The sequence below is a fragment of the Aptenodytes patagonicus genome, chromosome 3 (assembly GCF_965638725.1).
Source record: "Aptenodytes patagonicus chromosome 3, bAptPat1.pri.cur, whole genome shotgun sequence".
Classification (NCBI taxonomy): Eukaryota; Metazoa; Chordata; class Aves; order Sphenisciformes; family Spheniscidae; genus Aptenodytes; species Aptenodytes patagonicus.
This window is the reverse complement of record NC_134951.1, coordinates 54578591-54603211: the sequence shown is the minus strand read 5'-3', so window position 1 is coordinate 54603211 and position 24621 is coordinate 54578591. Positions and strand designations below refer to the sequence as shown.

The window sequence follows — 24621 nt, the reverse complement described above, 5'->3', positions numbered from 1 at the left end:
AAAATCTCAGCCCAAACAATTAGTTTGGCAAAGTTAGGAGCTACAAACATGCAGGAGGCTTGCTGTAGTCTTGGGGACTCTTAGTAGTGGGTGATGGCATAATTGTGTAAGAAACTTTCCTAACTTCTGACAGATGTATTTCTTTTTCTCCAGGCAGTCTGAAGTTGTTATTCTAGAAGGAAGATGCACATAAATGAACTTTGTCATTTTGGTTAGGATTATAAAAATGTTTGCTACCACTAATTGCATGCTTAATGAAATATACCAGGTCTGGAAGAGTTCTGTTGTAGGTCTTAAGAGTGACTTCCAGTTACTTATTTCTGCATAATATCTGGGACAGTATCTGCACTCAGTTCTCAGGAAGAAAGTCTAATGTGAGTGTTCATGGTATGTTGTTTTCAGGGCCACATGGCTTTTGCTGCCTTGGGCAAAAAGTCAGTTCAGTGCCCATTTGCTTGCAGTAAAAGTTACTTTAGAGAAAGATTATATTCAGTGGAAGATTAAATGCAGAACGCCACATGCCTAACCTCTCGTGGTAGTAAATATTAATGAGTTACTAGTTTCTACTAGTTACTAGTTTCTTCATCTTATTACCTACTGTTGTTTCAAAACCTCTCTTACAAAACTGATGCTGTTCTGAATCCTTATGGGTTGCCATAAGAGCATATTTACTATACCTTTTTTTATATTTGCATCTTTTTGCTCACTAAATTTTGTGAATTACATTAAGCCACCTTTTGAGCCTTCCTGAACTGTATCAGTCCTTATTGGGGGAAATACTGGTTTTGCTGCATTCATTGCCTCATTGAAGAATTTTTCATATTTAATTGAAGAATGAGGAAATAGCAGGCTTTAGATTACGAACTGACTTTTTTTTTTATCCAGCTGCAGTCTGATCCTGAGAGTATGAGAGGAATCTCGTGGTAGGCGTTTAATGACTTGGGAGACCGCCAATGAACATCTTGTTTTAGCTTGCTTCACACATGAGGTTTGTCTAACGTGTGGCTAAAAAGATTGCAGAAAATTTGGGTAAAAAGTGAAAACCTATGAGCAAAAGCAGAACAAATTTAATGGGTAATTGTGTTAATAAACACTAAGAATGATCTAGCCTTGTGCTTCCAGAGTGAAATGCTGAATTTGTTGCAAATAACTGTCAACAGACTAATTACCTCTATAATTCTTGGGTAAAAGCTCTGAAAGGGTATCCTGAAACAGTATACAAGAAACCTGATTGTAAAACTATGTGCAAAACTTTTGCTATTTTAAACAGACCCAAGTTAATGGAAGGAAGTTAAGAACCAAAGAATACATTCTTTCCTCCAGTCTGCAGGCACGTTTTTCACTTGGAGCTGGTATTAGACTCAATTTATACTTGCAACTGTAGGATTGCCTATTAGCTTGTTTAACTGGAGGTGAGACATTAAAGCAGATCAGCTGAAGTATATCAAACTTTAATGGATGCTGTCATTCAGAACTAAAGCAGCTTTAACTTGATTCCCATAAGGAACAGAGGTTTAATGTGCTTAATGTGTTTTGAATTCACACCTCTGATTTGATTTAATTTTCCATGTAAAGAAGACTTGAACTATAAATTATATATCTAAACTCCTGCCTCCCAGTCTGGAGTAAGCAGAATGAGTACATATGAAGAATAATCATTAGTGTGGTTTTTTTTCTTCTTTTTCTCGCTCTTTAACTGTAAGAAGGTAACTTTTTCTTTTGATCCTGAAATACGAGAATACATACAATTTCTGCCACGTATTAATGTCACTGAAAACTTAGTGCAATGTTCAAGATTATATTATTCCTTCCTGAAAAATCCACTATTTCTATGATTAAGCATCATGGAAACAGGACCTAACAGAATTGTATCCTGAGGGGAGGTTGCTGTTGTGTTGGTGAATCAGCCATCAGTGTTTGATACAGACTGGGGCATAGGCACATTAAATCAAATTTCTTTTCGGTTTCTCAGAGCATTGGCTTTATGCTGACTGCAGGATAGCTGATACCTGATCTATCATGAAACCAGTAGATGCAAAGTTAAGCCATCATAGATTTTTTTTCAAACAGTTTTGAATCGCAGGAGAGTGTTGGATTAATACTTTATATTATGGGATGAGTACCTTTTTAATATGCTATTGGAGATTCTAAATTATTGTTAGACTGCTGCCTAATTATAACACTTGATTTATATTCCTGTGTATTTTTGTATCTGAAAAATAATTGTATGCAAGTTGAGGTCTTGGATGTGACAGTACTAGCAGCAGCGTATTCTTCGACCTTGAATAATATACCAACTCCTTTCCAAAGCAGGGGTAGAGTTAAATTCTGGAGTTGGATTTGTAACATTCAGCACGCACACTTGAGAAGCTGTGTAGGATTTAAGTTACATGATGTATGCAACATTTCTTGGTTCTTTCCAGGGCTGGGATACCTTCCTTTAAGGTGCAGGGAGTCACCTCTATTTACTTGGAATATTGTCATGAAGTCTTATGTGCTTGAGCTGTGTCCTTTCAGGCACTGTGCCCCTTCCATTCATCAGGTCAGAGCAGCAGCGAAGACTGAAGCCAGATTTGCCACTTGGTGGGAGTGCTTTGGTTATTGAGCTGTCAGGTTAAGAGGAGATGCTGGCAGTCTCCCAGCCAGTTTGTTACAGACCCGAATCTATTACATATTACATATCATCTGAGAGAACCCCTCACAGATTGAATTTTACAGGTGGTTTTGGCAGAGATTTTGGATCTTGGGCATAGGTGCAAGAGGGGTGTCGAGCAGCTCAGCATTGTCATGCTTGACGTGCTCTGGGTCTATATAGAAGCAAACCCAGGAAATTTTCATATCATATGGTGGCGAACTTCAGGATGAAAAGCAGAGGCACAGAGTTGCACTTTTCTCTGAGTGCAGTAGATGTATTTACCAAGTTGGGAGCCTGCTCATTATCACTAGTAAGGTACAAGAAGTTGTTGGATGGAAGTTTTTGCAAGATCTAGATTTTATTTTCATGGTAACTGTCAGATAACTTGTATTATAATTTGTGTTGTGTAGTTGGTAATGTATAAACTGTGGAAAATGGAAGAGTATCACAAAAATGAAAATTTGATTTAATAATAAGAACATTAATCAAGAAGTCAGTTAGGTAGAGGAGATAATAAGTAAACTTTAGGAATAAAGGGAGAAATAGGTTGTAAAAATATTTTCTATGGGAATTCTTTTGGGGGTAGCATTGCAATCACTGCCCAATCTTTTGCATGTTAAAAATTTATTATCTCTTGAGAGATGCATCACTATGGTGCCATAATTAATTATGTTGAGGTTTGAAAAACACACTTTTTGGCCATTCCTTTGCTAAAACACTATTCCTCTTACTCTGGTTCATATAACATTTATCTTTCTGAAGTCTTTTTGAGAGGAAAACCTACTTTGAAAAATGGACGATTGATGAGAATTGATGCCTAGTCTTGTTATTGCCCTTCTACAAGGGTTTTGGAAAACATCAGTTGCCGTCACTGTTTAATTCTCTGTGAGATACAGTGCAAGAAGAGCAAGGTGGTAACTGGTTGCCAGGAAATCAGAAAAGTGCAGAAATGTTAGAATAAGCATTGCAAGGGAAAACTAGTTGCAGTTTAAAAACCCAGACTGAATGTGTAGGTTTGTGGAATTATGTGACTTCTGAATTTTAAAGATATATTTAAAGATATATTAGCGAAGTGGTGTGTTGTCGTCCCCTGCCCCATTGTAAAGACTGTTCTAATATAGCTTTTGGTTTAAGAGTCTTTGTTAGTTTGATGGGAAATTGAAAGTGACATTCCTTTATCTTCTCAGTAACAGCAGAAATTCCTTTTCTAGTCAACTGAAAAGTGAATTCGGGGTATCTTAAAATCTTCAAAAATGACGAACATTCCATATTGCTTTTTAGCAGGTTACTTTCTATAGATGTTTTAAATTTAGTTGTTGGTGTTATCTGAGTGGATGAATGTTCTTTTACTTTATTGTAGGACAAATAAGGAGAAAAATCTCTGTTGAGAGAGACAGAGCTTAAACTTCTCTATACCTTTCAATTGGGAGGAAAACAGTTATTGTTAAATCTGTCAGACTGACCAAATTTGACTACAGAGCTGCCTTAACAGAAGAGAGCATAGAATTTGATTGTCCTAAAGGAAACAAGGTTTCCTTTAGGAAGATGCAGAAATTCAATAATTCAGATGTATTTTATAGAAAAGATATGAAAATAAATGATATATTTACTGTGTGCACTGGAGCTAAGTTGATATTGTATGATCTTAACGTCGATGTTTCCTTATATAGTTGTATTAAAACTTAACAATTTTCTTGTTTTGGAAGTAATTTTACAATAGTTCTTTCTTTCTATTTAAAAGCCTATGCCATGGTATACCATATTGGTAACTAAGAAATGGAAAGAATCATTACACTTATATTTCTGCCTATGTTCTTCAAGAAAAATGCTGAAGTTACTTAAGTTTTTTTTGCTGGGAACCTCAAGAATTAAAAATGCGGTTATCCTAGTTTCTATTCCTTTATTTTAGTTAAAATGTAATACTTATGAAAAGTCTTTTGCCAAGCTTTTGTTTCAGAATAATAATGTTATTTAGCAATGCCAGACCATTTTCAGCTCCGGAAATGAAAATATTTATAGAATAAATACTTTCTTAATCCTTGTCATAGGAGGAGGGTGGGGCAGGTTTTTGTCCTCTTCCTGTCCTGACATTTGGCAATTTACTGGCTAGATTCTGTTCAGCGTCTTTTTACTTATTTTTTAAAACGTACTTTATCTTTCTCTTGTGGGAGTTTGGAGCCCTTACAGTTTGGGGGCTGTATGCTTTAGAGAGATGGAAGTGTGAAGAAAGGAAAAGGTTTGAAGGATGTGTAGAGCAGACTTGGAGGGATGTTTCAATATGAAGGACTGCTTGGGATAAAACTGATGAAAATTGGGTGCTTGTATAGGATAATTAGAGGGAAGATGACAGTCTGCTTGGACTCATGCTTTAAAATATTTTAGCTTGTTAATTTTAATTTGGAGCGGGCCTTGTAGACTGAGGCAGCGCTTCTGGCAGTTCATGCAAGAACGGCAGTTGTTAATTTTGGGCATTTCAGCCTGCCTCCCTTACTTGGTTTTGCATGCCAAAGGCTGTCCAAGGACAGGGCTTGACCAGACCAGTATTCAAAGAACATATCCTCTCTGAAGCAGAGCTTAAGCTTTTACCTTTCTTCTTGGGTTCTTTGGACAGTTTCTTTTTGCTACATATGTATCCACGTCCATTTTTATGCTGCCTACATCTTTTTGAGACCTCTTATACATGTGCCAGCCACAGACAGTTTACAGCTGGAAGGACTGATAAACGAACCCTCCATACCTGCTCAGTTTGAAGCTATTACTAGATAAAGACTTTTTTTTTTTACTTCAGTTACGCAGTAACTCTGTAAGTGGAATTTCTCCAACTAGAAAAGGGAATCCAAATTGGGAAATCCCAAATTCGAGATGGATCACTAAACAAAGATGAATTTTGAGTAGTTTATGTGGTATGCTGTTTCAGTTTCCCTCTCTTTTCTTCTTCCTGATAACTTTGAGACCTGTAGCACAGTTAGCAAAGGATTGTTCTTACAAGTTTAATAAAATTAATAGCTGCCTCTTTTTATTTTCTATTTTGAGAGGCCCATATATACCTCCCTGAGGGAAAAGCTGCAGCATGAGCTCAATATGATAATAGGCATCAGACGGTCTATGTGGAAAGGATAACACTAATAACACAGAGGAGAGGATTTAGTCTTGATTAATAACATCTAAATAAGTTGAAATTTTTAAAGAGCTTCTGAAGGAGTAAAATGATGATCTTTACGTTCCTTTGAAAACCCCGGTTTCAATTTAAAACCAACTTCAGTGACCCTAGAGGCTTTGAATATATTCATCACAAAAGAGGCAGCTTTAAAATTCTACACCATACAATTGCTTTTATGAGCAATCAGGCTCGTGCTTTGGCCTTTCCTATGACTTCTTCTGATCCACATCTCTGCCAGTTAAAGGTTTTGGTTGCATGCATTTAACCTTGAAAATGGTTAAATGCATTAGAGTGCATTTCCATCAAAGAAACTACCAGGGTTGTTCCGGATCAGTTTAACTATGTAGATCAAAAGACCGGAGTAAACTACGTGAAAGATAGGATGAGATTGGCCTCAGAATAAATTTCTGAAGATGATTATGGGTTTTGTCATCGCTGACAGAGAAATACATGTTTACTGCAAGATTTATCAGTGTGTAGTGAGAGCAGTGTTTGTCTTCCTGTTTTCTCTAATTTTTCTTAGGTTTCCTTCACAGCAAGTTGAAAGTGTCTGTCCTCGCCCTGCTTTTGTAGGTGGTAGCTAGAAAGCATTATTCATCTTGTGGTGAAAAAGTGTTTCTGTGCAAGAGTTATTTCCTTGAGGAATGTACTGTCTGACTATTTTTAAATGTGCTAAACGTCTTCGTAATTGATCATGTTGTTTACATTAGTAACAGCATAAGTCTCCTTCTGTCTCACAGAAGTTGTCTTTTTCTTTGGGGGGAAAACGGCAGAACTTTCTATACCTCAAAAGAGCAAGAGACTTCCTCATTGCTAGTCTACTTCACGTAAAAGTTACTTGCAGTATATGGTGACAGACAATTTGTAGGCTAAGTTCAAAGAGTTTAAACCAAGTTACTGTAGGAGCTGGCTATCAATCAGTACACATGATCTTTTTCATCTGTTGGAGATGATCAATAAAACCTCACCAAACTCACCTTTCATGAAGACTTCTATAAAAGCACATACTACATAGACATTACATCACTGAATCTAGTGGCTGACTGTTATATCAAATTCATCAAGTAATTTTTTTTCCAATGATGATCAAGCTGCAGATGAGAGATGCTGTTTTCCCTGCTACTGAAAGCTATTCCTGAACCTTCCTGTTCACGAGATGCCATCTTGCAGCGTAAATATATCTGTTATCAGTTTTATCTATTTGGTTTTGAACCATGATTGCCATTTAGCATAATTCTGTCTCTCATCTTTGGTGCTCACACCTTTATATTTTAGTGGATCTCAATCTTATTTCCTTTCAATATTTGATTAGTTACAGTAATTGAGCAAGCTTTTTCTTCCCTGTTGAGGGATAGATTGCTCCTTTGATCATCCTTTGCCTCTGTCAGGGTGAGTTAATCTTTCTGTGTGTGTGTGGAGGGGGAGGCGTTTGAGCACAGGTAAAGAAAATCATGTATAGTATTTTGAAAATATATCACAGAAGCCTTTTATGTATTGATATCAATACATCCCTTTTGCTCCTGTAAATGCCTCAACTGGGTATATCTGGTATCAGATTTACCCTCCTAATTTTCTTTGTTGTTTTATAGTAATCCAGTTCTATCTTTTTGTCACTTGCACTTCTCAGTTGGTAGTAGAAATTCTTGGTTAGTTTCTAAGTTCATGGATTCAGATTTTGTGCTGTTTATTTCATCCCACTTCTGTTACCCTTTGTTTATTCAGTCATAGAATAAGTATCATAAAAGGTGATGTATCATCACACTTCTTTTCTTCATTGAGAACGCCACCTTTTTTTAATCAGATAATTTCATTCACACTCATGATTTTGATGCTAAGATGGGTTTTATTAATAATTACAATACCTATTCTTTGGTAACTCTCCAAATAGTTAATATATAGAACTACTTTACCTTGAAATGCTTTCCATCAGCAGCTGCCTTTTTAGGTAGTTTCTTGCTCACCTCAAACTTCTTCCACTCATCTTTCCCATCGGATGAAGTACTTAACGCTCTTATAAAGTTGAAATTTGAACACAGATCATCTGCTTATGTAGAAAATCAGTTTTCAGAGAAGAAAATCAGGGTAGTTTTTTAATACATTTTTCTTTATACTCATGGTTTCAAAATGTTTTTTGCATGCTTTGCATGATACTGTTCTTGGATTAACAGGTCTGCAAATGCCTTATCTCCTTTCCCTGTCCCCTTTATAAAGGTATGTCCTGTATTTGCTAATCATATGATGCCGCCTCTGAGTTCTGCTTGTATCTGACTTGTGCTAATTTTCACTTTCTTAAATGTGAGGCATTTCCTTTATGTGTGTGTTCTTTCTGCCCATGGTCAGTATCATAGCATGACCTGAGGTAAAATATTTTAGATCTATATTTTTGTCTTTAAACTATATGATATCCCACTTTTACTTTCTTATTCTTGTGCTTGCACACTCTCTTGTGCTCCTTCTCTGGCTAGACAATCTTTTCTGTTTATTTTGACTTTCCATGCGAAGTCTTAACTCAGCTTGACTGCAGACACTTTATATTTCCAATGCTTCCAAGCTTCTATACCAATTCTGTTGCCAACTTAACTTTTTCTCAGGCATCAGAAACTTTCCCATCATGACCTCCACCCCTCCCCTGCTATAAGAGACATTCACTTGTGAGTGAAATGCTCAGTGTCCCTCGTGAGAGAACTTACTCGTCAGACAGCAGAAGAAATTACTAGCAATTCTGCATATACTGTGGAGCTGCCTGGAATCCTACAGGCTGTTTCATGCTATTTGGGCTATCCAAATGCAGCATTTTAAAATCTGAAACCGTGGTATCAGCTAAGAACTGTGATGAGCAAAGATGCTTGTACAATTCTCTTGACCAGAAGAAGAATTAAAAAAAATCTGTTTACAAGAAAGACAAGAAAGCCATTGTATAGGAGAGTCAAAGTTGCACAGATGTTGACAGTTCAGAATGATGTCCTTTTCAATGACTTTCTGCCTAAACTGCTTTGTATGCTGTTACCAAGAAAGAAATGTACTGTAACTCATCTGAGAGACAGGTTTTTGTTAGCATTTTACTGCAAGTTGGGTATGATGGAACTTAAATTTTAGAGGAACAATAAGCTAAAGTACTATTAAAATATGATGCTGTGTTCACTTAATAATAATTTCTGGTAGTTGCAGATCCTTTTTACGTTCAGGTTGTTATCTTGCAATAAAAGGTTGTCAGGTACACTGGAATCTTCCAGTTACTAGGACTATATATTAATTTCTTCTTCTAGCTTTAGACGTGAATTAACCAAGTCTCCAAACTGATTTACTTCTGCACAAGACCTAAGAAAAATAGTATTGGTATTATGTTTCATTCATCTATTTTGTATGTTTAAAGTTTATATGGCAATCTGTGGTGAAGAAAAGCTGTAGGCAATGATTTACCGTGTCTTTGAAGTTGTCCTTGGGATTCTGGGTATGGCTAAAATGCACATTTGTGAAGCGTGTTTATGGTGATGAACAGACATACAGCCATTTCAGAAAAAGGTGCATGACTTAACTGTTAGACGTATGTGGCACGTGACAGTTAATAAAGTGAGTAGTGGAAAGGCAAAACTGCAAGGTAAGCCATTAGACTAGGCTAAAGTCTTACCTAAATGTAGTCTTAGGACTCGCTCTCTTTTTTTTTTCCCCTTCTGCCCTATATCTCCTATTTAGACAACATATTTAAAAAGGAGTTGTTCTGCTCCCTTACTCAAAGAATTTGAAGTCAGCCTGCACAAAGGCAATAGGAACGCCCAGCCCTTCGCAGCAGAAGCTGGCAGAAAAGCAAAAGTGGTAAATCTAACATGAGGTGAGTTAGGTCTTTGTTTTCAAGATTAGGGTTAGCTGAAGAACTAGGTGCTATCTTTGGCATCCTTTAAAGCAATACATAATTTTGAAGCCATTTAGACAAAAATTAATGACAATACAGTTAGGTGGTTGGTGTAGAAGTTAAATATTGACAAGATTCTAGTCAAACATAAAAGTTGTTAGGGTAGGTAGTTGATATAACTGTGGTGCAAGTAGCTTTAAATATGTTCCCATGTTTTCACATTATTGGCTTCCACCTGTCTGCTTTAATGAAAATACCGTTTCCGAAGTCTCTGATTTCTTTTTAGCTAAATCTTAGATCAATACTTGTCTTTGAAACACTTGTCTGAAATTTGCTGTATCTTGATTTCAATAGCTGTGTATTTGGTTCTGCCCTATGTTCCTTTCTGATCACGTCTTTCCAGTGCTTTTTGAATGATTCTCCTTATCTCTGCTCTTTTTGCACCTGTGAGCAAACATCGGTTTGGTCCCTGTGGTCACCCACTCTTCTGCTGTAGTCCGCCTCTAGAGGGGATTATTTTTAGACATAAATCTGACCAACATTTCTGTTCATGACTCAAGCTAGTCACTTGTACCCTAAGCTATAGTTTTTGATCTTGTCTAATTGTTGTCTAGCACTGTTGCAAGCCCAGTGTAGCTAGAGCAGAGCTCCTGTTCTTGACCCAGTGCGTTGGACTTGAGAGCCAACATTTCCTTGGTCTGGCTCCCGCTGCTGAAGCACCCGCTGCTGCGGCACCGGTAGTCTTGATGGCCGGAATGCGACAAAGCCTTCAAAACCATGCTGGTTTGGATGTGTGCCACTTCTTTCCACTTGAAGCTTTCTATTCTACATGAAATTCCTTCTGGCCTGCTGCTATGTTAGGGTTGTGGCTCCATAGAAGAAGAAGGTATAAAGATCTGTTATTTGCTAAAACTACAAAAGCAGTTGTAAAATGACTATCCATGGTAACTGCAAAGCGTTCACTTAAGATAGACAAATGAGAATAACAAAAAAATTGAGTTGTCTTCCTCCTTAATTAAGAAATGTGTTCATCTGTTGGAGCACAGAATAGATAACACAAAAGCTTATTTAAATATTCTTAATAATAACTTACCAGTATTTTCTGTTACACGCTGTTGGATGGAACAAGATAATTTGACAGGTTCTCAGTCTAGTTTGCAACTTTAAAAATAACTTTGTTGCTTTTAACATGTTCATTTACAACGTGGTTTAGAAAAATGGCTAGGTTTTCCGAGCAGAACAGACTTGAGAAGCAGGTGGGTAGAGAGCGCGTCTGTAACCGGCGTAAACAGACTTTGTCAGTTTGATGGGAGCTCTTGCCATGGCTTATGGCTGCAACTGTAACAGTCACCCAGGAGCTGAAAAATACAGCCTCAGAAATTTTTTGCAGAGACTGTTGGCCTTAGAGTGCTCTATTCTTCAGCTTCGGGTCAGATACAGCCATTCTCTGTTAGAAACTCAACACGTGTAGTATAAAGCTAACATAATGGTTTCTTCCTCATGTTCTTGCCTTTTTTTTTTTTTTTAAACAAAAACCAGTGTTTAAGATTATACCAGCAATAGTGTGATTCTGTCCTGTGAAAAATGCTGGGTTTGCATATGGATGCTTGTTGTGTCATCTAAGTTGCCTCAAGAGAGGAGAACAATGCATTAGAAATAACTTATTGTAAATGAGCATATGTCGTTGTTTTGGATAAGAAATTTACCACTTTCTTTCATATTAAAAGTATCCTTTTTCATGACTTGTGTGAAAAGGAGAGGTTTCTGGTTTCATTTATTAATCAGGCTGTTCTGGTGGATGGCGACCACTGCTACGTACAGTTTCTCTGTGTGGACTGGCATGAGCAGTGGTGTTTGAGAGCTGCAGAATATCCACGTTCCTGTCTCGTTTTCGTATAGCACCTTTCTGTTAAGGCACAACACTTCAGGCATTCTTTCTATTCTTATGCTCTACATAATATTTCTATTAACTTGTTTGGAATTATTTTATATTGCTATTGCTGCCAACAGTATGTTTAAGAAAAATCTAATAGCAATTAAAAAAAATTGTGCCTACTATAATGTTTTTTTTCTCCCCCTAGTTTAAAAATTATCCTAAAATGAAAAGAACTCTTTATTAAAAAAGAAAAGAAAAAAGGCAGAGGCATCACATCAGATGCCTACTGGAAAATAGGTTTTAATATTAATAAAGACAAGGTATACAGCAACATCTCTTGATGCATGTTGAAGAGATTATTTTAATCTCTAGGGTTTCGTTAGTAACAACTTGCAGAATTATAAACTATGTGTTAAGTGACAAAATGATTTTTACTGTGTCTTGTAAGTGATACCTGGGCATGACTATTGATCAGTTCATTAGGGAGGAATTTCTTTCTTTTACAGCTAGAAATGCTTAGTGTTAGGGAGAGGAAGAAACAAAAAGAAGAAAACACTTCCTGCATGGTAGAAAAAGCATTTAAATAATTTCATTTGCTGGAAGACTGGAGTAGATTTGATCAGTTGCAATATTCTTTAGAAGATTTCTTGTCTATACAGATATCTGTATAGCCAAAGGATAATATAATTTAAAATTAAATCCTTTTCCTTATTCTTTTTTCCCCCTAAAATAAACATCTCGTGTCTTTTTCTGTAAGGTGAAAATAGGGAAGATTCATTTCTCTCAAATGTGCCTTGGAACCTACTCCATTTACTATTTTGCCATTATAAATTGATTCTTGGAAATTTATATACTAGTGTTGCAGATGCAAGCAATTTTCGGGTAAAACAGAAGTGATCAGTCATTCTTGTGACTGCAGTATGGAGGAAAAAAAAAAAGTGATTCCTTGGAAATTATATTTTTGGGAGTACCACTTCCCAACTCCTCCTGAGGACAGATTTAATCTGGCAAAAGGGTGACTTCAGCAGCGGTGCCTGCTTTAATGTGCTGTCTAATTAGTCATGAGACCTAGTTTTCTTTCTGGCAAGCAGTAAATAAACTTGGGTTTATTTCTGGATTGCAGGATAGTTGTTGAAACAACCATTAGAAAAATGGTTTTGATAAACTTTTCTTTGAAAACACCCTTATGTTCTGAGAACAACAACCCCGTGGACTTCCAGGCAAGTGAGGCAGGAATCCAGTGCGAAAGAAGATTATTGGTAATGCAATAATTGTGTGGTGATCAAGAACTGTGTTGTCCACACAAAGAATTGGACCAGCTGCACAAGCCTCGTTCTGGCATCCTTAAATCCTGATGTTCACCTTTGATAAGAGAACAGTTACGTTTGTGTGTGATAACATCCTTTAAGATAGAAGCTTAAGGTGAGTGGGATAAATAGGTAGGGTGGGCAGCTGTGTGCTGTGTGGGACAGAGAGAAAGGTAGCTAGTGGTGGTCAGCTGTGCTTGCAGAACAGCATCCCATGCCACGGAGGCTGTGTATATCCCGATTTTAGCATTTTGAAGATAACGTGTTGAATCAGTGGCGTCTCTTCTTCTAGCGCCTGTTTTAGGGTTACTTGTTTGCTATTTGCTAAGACCTGTTTTGGTTTTTTTTGTTGTTGTGTTTGCTTTTCTTAACAAGCACAGAAGTAACAAGAGCTTCTCTGTTTCTCTGCAGCTTTTACGAGAGTTGAAGCACCCTAACGTGATTGCATTGCAGAAGGTTTTCCTTTCTCACAGTGACAGAAAGGTTTGGCTGCTGTTTGATTATGCTGAACACGATTTGTGGGTAAGTACAGATTTTCCTGAGTGTTTGAGGTAGTGTAATATGAGCTTGTTCAAACTGAAGTGTGTGTGGTGTGCCTTCATATAGTGCAGAGATGCATAAATTTCTTGATCTTAACCCTTCTTGACCTTCTTGACCCTAAATTAAGGGTCTAACTAACATCCTGTTCTTTGTACACCTTAAAACCTGCAAAAGGCTATGTAGAATTTTTTAAAGTCAGATTTCATTTTGAAGCTAAAAGAATTTTCCTACAAGCTTTAACTGGAGTTAAAGAAATTGAGACCTTCTAAAATAGAGTTTGGAAATGTATTTACTATTTTCTTTTTCCTGCAGTTTTACACACACACACCCCCCAAAAAAGGAGAGGGACTGCTTTACTGAGTCCTCTCACTGAGATATAGTGGAAGTGACCAACATTCAATCATCTCATTCTAAACAGTGAATTTGTAACAGTATGAGTGGAAAGAAAATTAGAAAAAAAAAGTAAGCACTGCGAATTGGACCTACTGATGGACTGTCACTATGTGGAAGAGGAGTAGAGACTTAGATGTCTGTTTTTAAGTTTCCAGCAAAATATGATATGATTTGATTTAATTATTGTAGAGGTGGACATCAATGACATCATGAGTTGAACTCAGATACAAGTATTCAAGCTCCACACCTATTGATAAGATGTGAGTTGCTTGGACCTGGATTTGTGTTTAAACCCAAAAGATATCAAACACTTAGAGTAATCAATATGTTTGTAATTCCTTTGAAAATACTGGCAAGGAAAGGAAGTGGTAATATTAATTCCAATATTACTTTTTAAGGCTTCAGTAATATAGAAGTTGCTATTACTAATGTTAGTGACAACTTGCTCAATTTTTTTTGTACTTCATAGAATCATAGAATAGTTTGGGTTGGAAGGGACCTCTAAAGGTCATTTAGTCCAATCCCCCTGCTGTGGGAGCCCCGTCCAACCTGACCTTGAAAGTTTCCAGGGATGAAACTTGGCTCTCAAGACACAAAATTATAATCTGGAAGGAAAGTAAACTTAGACCATACAAAAAGATATTTCTGGCTCAGAACAAGTAAAGTCATGGTAATTCATTCCCCTTCATATGCTTAAAAAATATTTAATTTGATTTCTCTTGTGGGGTAGCAGCTTTGTATTTTAAAAGTTTTCTTCATCAAAGTTCAGTGTACACTGAGAGTTCGTGTATTTCTCTCAACTGGTGACAGTGATGATGAATAGGAATGCAGCAGCTAAAACCCTGTATGGACAGAATTTATTTGTGCATCAATTGAGTTTACTCATTTTGTAGAACAACCACAACAAACACATTTTACTGCTACATTGAATGGCATGTTTAAAACATCTTTTTTCTAACCTTTTCCATTTGAATTTATTTTGGGCATGTGGTTTTTACACTACATGGTGATTTTCCACATGATTTGACAGCTTTAGATAAAGAATCACTGCAGTCTAATGTTCTTACCACTCCGGACATCTGGCTGGGTATTGGTCATAATCTCAGTGAAGTTAATTCTTTTCTATTATTTGAGACCAAAATGTTTGTTACACTAGTTATTTGATGTGAACTGGTCTCCCACTTCCTAACTCTCTCGCTTTTTTTTTCTATGGGACATGCTACACGAATCATTTCTCCTTTCCTGTATAATTGCCCATGTTTCCTTGCTTCTTAAGCCTTTGCCAGGAATTCTTTTTCCTCCCTTGCATAAAGTTAGCCATGTTCAAGGCACTCTTGGTTCTGGCTTAACCTTGTTCCTCATTTGCTTTACCGTCAGCACTTCCCAAGCATCGCTCTTAATTCCCCTTTTGTCTCTTTTGCTCACTCCCAACTTTGTGTCTTTTTCCACGCTGCCTCCTACACATGGAACAGTCTCCCAATTAACGTACGTAAAGATCCTTCACTATCCTCCTTCAAAAAACTCCTGAAAATCCACTTACTTTGTAACGCATTTCAGTAATAACAACCACTTGTCATTCTGTCTGTGTTGTGTTGTGTTTTGCATTTCCTGTGCTTTACAGCTTGTGCCCTTTCAGCTCTTTGGGGTAGAGATAGTAGTAGGGGACTGGCACATTTTGTTATTGCTTAGCACCATGTGCTCCCCCAGCACTACGTAAAACCAAAATAAGTCTCTTCATTGTGGGTATCAGTTTAGAAGGATTTAAGTTTGGGAATTGTAGATGTGCTGTCACTAGAATGATGTAGATTCCCAGAGACCAATGGTTTCAAATGTAGGAAGCTTAGAGTGAGTTACTGAAATTTGTCTGTAAGTATGGGAATCGTCCTTCTGTTCAAAGCTGCCCAGCCTTAGTAACTCCTATTGGCTTCAATGAGAAGAGTAAACACTCATCACTTACAAACATCAGATTAATTAAAATCATTAAATTTTCGGCTTCTGTACGGGAAACATTTGGCAAGAGATGAATAAAACTATATTAGATGCTATCTTATTTTGTTCATTTTGTAATGTTGAAAAAAAATTGTCCTGTTCTAATGAGGAAAAGTGATGGTGCCAATTAAGCTTATTAAAAAGTTCTTTTATGGTGAGTAAGAACTTTTTTTTACTTTGCATTTAATTCCCAAGGATTTAGACTGGTCAAATCTGTAATTTGAGTATAGATAGCAGAATACTTTATAATTTGCTGTAACTTCTGTTGATGCCATTACCAAGGGATGAAGAAAGCTATGCTAATTTGAACTACTTTTGACAAGTATTGGTGAAGGCTTATTATGTTGTCCTTGCCTACAAACATATTCCTGTTTAATAACTAAGCCTATCAAAGATTTTTCCTTCATCACCTCTGAAGTTATGTTATACAAAACGGTGCAAAGCCATTCATGAGATTACAATAAAAAATGTCTAAGAATACAGCAATTCTTTTGACCAATTGATTTATAACTCTTGTTTGCTTTAATTACCAAAATTCTTAGTGGAATCCACAAATGATTTCCTTATCATTTTTCTTGGCTATTAGTCTCTGTCAACTGGTAAAGTTCTTAGGCTGTTGGATGTGCCACATATGTTAATTTATAGTGTATTGTCTACACCGTCATCACTGCTTATATATATGCTCATACTACGAAGTAAATGCAAGATTCCTTAGCTTGTACCTCAGTGTAAAAGGAGCATCTGACGCAAGGTTAAAAATGGGTATGTCCACAGATGCCATTGAGTATCTCATACCACATTATAAGCCACATCCTTTCTTAACTCCTGGTAACTTGCTTCAGTCTCACACCTTTATATTGCAATTGTCTGAAACTTTCAGCTTCAGATGTTCATAGCCACAGAACCATCTCCTGTTCCTTCTCTTGTGAGGGACATTCCTTTTTCTATGTCTCCTCCTAAGGTCTTGGATGCTTTTAATCCAAATTGTATCCAGGTTTCCTGCCTTGATTAATTTATGTTGAAATAAAAAAAAATGTAATTCAGTTAACACGTAGCTGAGTTATCTTAAGTCCGTGAGTGGAACTGATACTATTTTTAAGTTACCTTTTCCAGTACACAGTTAGAACTTCATAGTCTTACAAAGTATGCATGGATGAAATCTTTCCAAGAAAAAGTGCAGTTCCTCCAACTGATATGTGTATTTTTCTGCTATGTTCGTTTTTGACCTTAAAAAAGAAAAAAGGTTTTTTTAAATGCATAATTTTTTGCCGGTTTATCAGTAAGGAATAACTTATTTTCCTATTCAACTTTCATGTATGTTCTTATTTTACTTAAGTTGTATACTGCTGTCCAGAACTTCCTATGTAAAGCTCATGCGCTTTAAGGCATTATTCAAATTTATATTAAATACGTTAAATGCATGATGATTACTTAATTGGACTTTAAGAAAAGTTTGATGCAAATGAGATCGGCTCTGGAGGTGAATTCTATTTGTTGTCAGTGTAGTTACTTTTAGCCATTGCAGAAGTTATAATACTTAGAGCTTTTCTTTTGTTCCCGGTTACTCACCTATACTTTTACAGCATCAGCTTTTTAGTACTGGAGATATTTTCTAAAGCACACGTTTTTGTTTTTAGTACTGCAGATAAGCACGCATTCAATGTCTTCAATTCCATAGTCTCCATATTTTTCAATAGGATTTTTGATTCTAAGCAACATTTTTGTAACATTTTAATATTCTAAATTGATAGGGTATCTACTTTTCTAGCTATGGTACAGAGTTAATTCTCAGACTCATTTAATATGTGTGTGTAACTTCAAAGCTTTAAGGTCCCCTTTTCTGGAAATCTATGTTGTAACTTAAATCAGAAGCTTCTGAATTTTTTTTAATCTCATTCTGAAAAACAGTGACATTTTTATCACAGTAAAATGTGCTGAATGTGTTTTATAGCCATAAAAAACATTGTTGGTTCTTAATAAGTGATTAAATAAATTATTAACTATGATTTGATAATACTGAATGTGATGATACATTCACTATCCAAGACCAGTTAAACCACGATCTGGGTATTATTTAGGTTTGGTTGAACGTTTCTCTCTTATTATTAGATTCCAGTGATCTCTAACAACTAACTGCTTAGCAGCAAATACCACTGAGAAACTTGGAGTAAAATTAATCTTGAAATTGTTGTTGATGATAATAAAAATATATGGACAGACTGGCTTTGTATTATATGAAATACTTGTTATGTATATATTCTTCTTTTTAAAAATGTAGGATAGAGATTATAAGCATAGTCGTGTGTACCTAAAAATAATCATCAAATAATGGAAAGGAGAAAATACTCTTCCTACATGTGAATTTTGTAACACTAGCTGACTTTCTCAATATACAAATAAATATACTTAGTTTCAGCTAATGACATTTTGAATAATGTTTTTATATGCTAAATGAAATTGTGAGGGTGTTGCATACTGATTTGTGCCATAAACCTGCATGTTTGTTTAATCACACGAATGTTTTCTAATAGATCTGAGTTTTAAAGTCTTCCTCGAATATGGTGTAATCAGTTATAATTCTTTCTTCCACTAGGCTTCAGTTTAGCTCTTAATCATCAAATATTGATGATCACAAATATTTTTATATACATGAAAATACTTTTCTCAGTGCAGCAGTTCTATTTTTCTCTTTTAATTTTCTGTAGTAGTGTGTGTGTTTGTTTTAATTCAGTCCTGCTCCACTAGGTGATTCTTTGTGCAGTATTCTCTGTTGTGTGCATATTTACCAATACAGCATTCTGCTAGCTGGCAGAAGAACGTAAGATTTGTTGGGGCGGAAGGGAGTGGGCTGGCATAGGTTTTGATTGCTTTTAAATTTACAATTTTTTATTGTCAGCCATTGTTACAGAAAGTCTTTACGGCATGATTTATCCCATCCAAATATAATGGATGGTGTCTTTTTGACACTAAAGTGATGGTTGGATTTCTTGCAGAGAGCAGCGCCATTCCTTCTTGATAGCTGTCTGTTCTGAGAATGCACTTGTCACATCACAAAACTTGCTTTTTCTGCCAGAGTTGTAGGGATTTGACGGTAGTTTGTGGGTTTGTTTTCTGTGCCATGAAGTGTGAGAATTGGAGGAGACAACAGGTAGGAGCAGACCTCCAAGACGGAGGCAAGGGTGCAAAAGCATAAAGTGTGTGAAGAATTAACGTGAACAGAGTGGCGTGAATACTGGGTGTGTCAGATATATACTGAAAGGGTAGTTGAATTCTGATGTTTTTTATTATCATATAGAGTTATTTTGACATATTTAGGTCTGAAAGATCTAGAAGAACAAGACAGACCCCAGCAGAACCTGGGAAAATGATACTGAATCTGTTTGCTCTGTGCTTCAAAGCTTAGGTATTAAAAGCAAGTTACCTTTAGCAAAAGTTAGTGTATTAAAGTTCCTTTCACTGTTACTTAAAACGTTGACCTCTTGTCACTCGGAAATGGTTTTTTTTTTTTTTCATTAGACAGTTTGGTTAATGACATTCTAAAGAAGATATGTGATGATGGCAGTGTACTGGCGTCATTTAGAGGGAGGCTGTTGAGGCATATTCCCCCCCCCCCCTTTTGAAGGACTGTTATGTGTTGATTGCTGTAATGGTCCCAAAATTGGAAACTTAAGTTATTGCTGTAGAACTACTTTTACCCACTTTTGTTTTTATTTTATTTTACTTGTGGTATACCCTTGACAAAATTTTTTTCAGTGTCTAAAATGTTAGTGTCTGAAATGAGTCCTAAGTATACGCTTATGAAGCTGATTTATTTTTGGAACAGCAAACATGTTACTCAGGTTAGTTGGGTCTATCTTTGCTTCCTCGTTTTGAGAATTGTGCGAACAATGCACATTTAGTTTTTATACCACCTTTAGATTTTGATTTATTCTTCCATAGCCTTTTAAGTGCTTTGCATTTAACACTCAAGAATATTTGTCACCTTTGTTTGGGTATTGATTGCTGAAGAGAGAAGGTGGAAATCATTTTATGATTAAAATGAGACTTGAATCCATATAATCTGAATCTTCCTCTTGACCTTGGCACAGATTTAATGTGTATCCAAGCTTCCATCTCTTTAGTATGAAAATGTAATTTTACTTTTTACTGGCCCATTGACATAATTCTGTTTTATTCTCAAAGGTTGGATTAGGAATTGGATAGAAAGAAGGGTTTTTGCTAAAGTGTGGGAGCAAACAGACAATTTACTTCAGCAGGGAGAGGCATCTGTGTTGACATGATTGCATTTCAGTTTGATGGAGATGCATGTAACTTTGAAACAAGCATTGCCTTAAGCAGTAGAACTCAAAAAGTCAGGCTTTCGAGGGGGTTGTATCTTGAGGTCTATGGATCCTCTCATGTCAGTTAAGGTGAGAGCTCACACTGTAACTTCATTTAGTCAGACATGCATAAAATCTCTCCTTTAGCTGGCTTCTTACTTCCATGAAAACTTTCCAGGTCTGACTTGTTTGTTTATTTTAACCTCTGTCACACTGAACAGCAATTCTCAGAATTGGGAATGGGATGACACAAACATAGAGAGAGTATGTTTGCATCAGCTTGATTTCCTTGGAAGCAGGCTAAAATTAGGATCTTTTTGAATGCTTATTTAACTGCTGGGTAAATTCTAGAGGTTTTCATGGAACAAACTAAATGAGTTTGCTCTATGTTGCCATGCATTATGTTTACTTTGTTTATGGTGGAGGATTTAGAAAATGTACATAGTTTCTCATCAGCCAATTTTCAAACCAATTTCAGCACATTAGGTAACATAGAGGGCAGACAAACTATTAGATTGAATACTGTTTCATGAGTCATCACTGTATTTTCTTTTGGAATGCTTAGCTCTGTTTCACTTGTTTATTATCGTCTATATGGTCTTGGCTTTGCTAAAGCTAAAATGGTCCTGTTGAAATAAGCCGGTTCATCCGTTCTTCCCCTCAATTTTACTATGTTTTTTGAAGTAAAAAATTGGGAATACACAGTTAGTAAATAAAACCAATAATTCCAGAGGTTGCAAACAGAACATCATAGCAAGCCTCTGGAAGCTTCATTACTTTTCTAGCATGTTAATAAAGTTATTCTTTAACGTTGGTCAATGGGGTATTAATTTAATTTAGAATACAGACTTAAAGCCACTGCCACAAAGTTGATGCCTTGGTTAAATTTAACACAAAATATGTAAAAGCAATAGAAATGTTTTACATTATGTTTATTTTCAAAAGTGAATACCTAATTGGCTCACAATGTTTATCAAATCCAATCAGTGGCAGCATGTTTTTAAGATCTGGGAATCTGAAAATTCAGTTGCACGGAAAGGGAAAGCGACTTGGCTACTTGTGCTGAATAGACTTGAATATTGCTTGAAGTTTCATTTACCTTGTATGACAAGCATTTTTCTTTCATTTTGAAGTGTATTAGATATATCAGAAGGGGAGCTTGCATCTACAGTGTTCTAATGAACTAATTAAAATGAAATTACGGCTGGATAACATTGGGGATGGGTTTCTGTTCTGTAGCATGCGACTGGTACAGTGCGCACCAACAATTAAGGCTTCCCTAAACTTTTGCTGACTGTGTCTGGGTATTTTCCAGCTTTTGTAGCCAGGTGGTCTGTCAGAATATGGGAATTAAGTTCTCTTTAGGGATTGACAGTGAAAAAAGACTTGGAGAATGCCGAAGCTGTTTGACCCTCTGTCTGCTTGTCTTCTTGCTACAAACATGCCTTTCTGACTTGACTGGATTGTGGAAGTCCTCACGTTTTGTTCTTAATGGTTATCCATTAGGGGTAAGACTCAGCAAAGAACTTGAGCATACCTAAAGGTTAGAAGCTGCAATGTCCAAACACACCTTCTGGTTCCCAGAGGGAGAAGCAGAATGTCCTTCGTACCTGTCAGGGTTCAAATCTATACTCCTAACTCACGGGACAGTCTTGATGCTGTGCTATTCTGCAAAAAGATTTATTGAATGAGAGAAAGGAGGAGTGTGGTTTTGAAGCCTAGCGGTTACGGCAGTCATCTGGGGAATGGGAAATGCAGGTTACAATTCCTATAATTCCTGTAAATTATTCCATACCTTTATTAGGTCTAAGATTATGGCTGTTATATGCTGTACTTGAGGCTGCACTTTGGGACTATTCAGGAAGTGAAGCTAGTAGAGAATGCCTCATCCACTTGCATAGTGCAATTATGTATAAAGAACATTCTAGTTTGTGCTGGCACCTGCAGCCATTTCTACACCTGAGGTTTTGGATTTAAACTATTAAATTTTAAGTGTTTTTACACAGAAAGAGTACATCTCCCTGCCATAGCTGAAGTCAGCAGAATTGCTCCAGTTAAAAAAATTCCTTTAGCGTAGTTGTGCTGATATGGCATCCTTTCCTTTGGAGCTTACTGTACACCTGATCTGCCTGATCGCCAAAACTTTTGTCAAATTATGACCATTCATTTATTTCTGTTTTGATGCTATTTATTTATTTATTTAGTTTTTTAATTTGAGGAATATTTTCCCACAACAGTGGTAGGGCCATATAGATATATTTCTGAAAATATAAAGAAATAAGAAAAAGCTTGGGCCTGCTGCCTCCAGTAGAAGAGATGCTGTTCAGTAATGGCACCTATTTGCCCTTCTGTCTGTTAGGTGGATGCTGCCATTAAAATGGCTGTTTAATGTTGGTTATATGTGTTGGTCTTTCTTCATATGGCTAGTTGCATACAAGAAATTGGATGAACTACTTTTTTTACAAAACTCTTGAGAGTAGGACTTGGGCAGAAGCACTATGGATTCATTCCAGTGGTGTGGGGCAAATTCAGCTTTTCAGTTCCCTGTACTGTTTGGCCCTGCAGTATGTTTTTAGTTTAATTTTTGTTCAGTTCTCCAGTCTAAACTGCGATGGGGTGAAGTTTGCAATTTGATGAATATAAACTTCTGTGGAATAAGTTGGCAACAATAATTTTTATTTGCTTTTGTAGGAAATTGAATTTTATCTAATGGTGATATTGCTTGCTTAAAGCAAAACTATCAGTTTTAAGTTAGTTCTGCAATTCAAGAACTCCTTCAAGAAAGGAGTGTGCTTTCTTAGCCTTTCTGACTGGGACAAACCAACATCAGAGCAAGATGATTTAGGATGTGTCTAAGTGGTATTTCAGAGGCAGATAAGAACAAGCTCTGTCGTCTTCTGGAGCGTGAGCCAGCTGTGGTAAGTGTGGTGGTAAGCCTCAGCTGGCAAGTCTGGCTGGGTAACTTAGCTTAGTGTTGTGCTGATTTAAGTTGTGCTAGCTCTGATTTAGAGGTAATTTGTCATACCTAAAGCTCAGTGTAAGGGCAAGTTATCTGCCTCAAAAGTTCACCTAGGTGTTCCTGTGGAACGAGAGGAAGAAAGAGGGAAGCTGCTGCTTTGAGTCGCTGCAGGAAACCTTCCCCTCCTCTACCCTGGTGTAAGCATTGCTTTGCTGATCTAGTGGGTGGCCCTGGCATACTGGTAGCTGCTTGATTAATAAGTAGTATCCTGTTCCTGAACAGATTCTTCCGTTGCTTTAAGTATCTGCTCAGTCCTTTAGTTTCTCACAGGACAAAACCTTCAGCAGGATTCCCAATCCATTGGAAGGAACCAGGGAGCCACAGGGGAGGGCAGGGGCAGAAACCAGAGGGCACCAGCCTGGTGCCATCATGTTCCTTTCCTCAAGAGGTACCAGAGAGGCTGTGGTAGGGCCAGAGGCAGAGCGTTTCTCCTCAACGCATCCGTGGTTAGTTGTGTCCCATTCTGTCCCATGAGTCCCTTTTTCAGTTTCATTTTCTATATGCCTTTATTATAAGGAATAATGTTTTGTGTTGTTGTTACTAGTCAATTTTTAAATGGGTATAGAAATTCCTTTTAGTGATTATGTGCACCTTAAAAAAGGGCTGAGCTGGGTTTATGGGTCTCTGTGTTGTGACCTCTGCTCCTATATTTTTTCATAGTGTGTATTAATAAAGATGTTAATTTTGGGGTTTATGGTATCATTACTGCTTTATAAATCATACTGTAATTACACATGAAGGTCACTGTCTGGTGAGCATTGTGCAGTATTGGAAGGTAGGGACTCCCAGTTGAAGTTTTGACACAGAATCTTCTTGTGACATGACAAGAAAAAACTTTTCTGAGGAAATGATCCCTTAAGGCTTTCCATTATAGTTTTCAGAGTGATCGCACAATTAAAGGATCAGGTACTAAGAGCTTGGTTTGTTTATTAATTGTCATTTGTGTATTAAAAACTGATAATCTTGTAGATTTCTTTTATACTGCTTTTTAATATACAGCCATCACTGTTGTATGTGTAGTAGTAGAAGGATCAGTGGGAACATTGCTGTTGATAGGGAGTAAGCAGGCTCTTGTTCTGATTAATTTTTTGCTTTTTTTATTTCTCTTTAGACAATATTGTCTACACCTTTGCTAAGCACAATTTGACAGTGGCTAAAGTACTGGTGACAGCCAGAGGTAGCATTTACCATGAGGAAACATTAACCTGTTACCGTTTTCATTGGGAACAGTAGTGACAAACTTGGCGGGGGGTGGTGGTGGAGGGAGTAGAGGTCTAATGAAAGCACAGCCATTGGCTACCTCTTTAACCTGGGGAGGGGGATGATCTTGAACTAGAGAAATCCTATTTAAAGAATTGGGTAATTAGTAGTCTTGTCACTCTACAGATTAGCATTTTGAATCGCTTTCAGTAAAAATGCAAACTGCCTTTATTATTTCTGTCTTTCAAAAAGCACATAATGGAAAACTATTTTGTTATTTGAGATGCTTCTCTGAATTGCCTTCAAAAAGGAGATTTTTTTTTTAATCCGAAT

The 24621-nt window shown here is 36.8% G+C and overlaps 1 protein-coding gene across 1 annotated transcript in view; it reads left to right on the top strand.

Annotated features, from left to right (window-relative positions):
* The window catches only part of CDK19 (cyclin dependent kinase 19), a 140380-nt gene that overhangs the window by 41501 nt on the left and 74258 nt on the right, over nucleotides 1–24621 (top strand). Inside the window, exon 3 of the mRNA XM_076333420.1 lies at nucleotides 13240–13350. Coding sequence (XP_076189535.1) covers nucleotides 13240–13350 — 111 coding nt within the window. The remainder of the gene's footprint in view (nucleotides 1–13239; nucleotides 13351–24621) is intronic.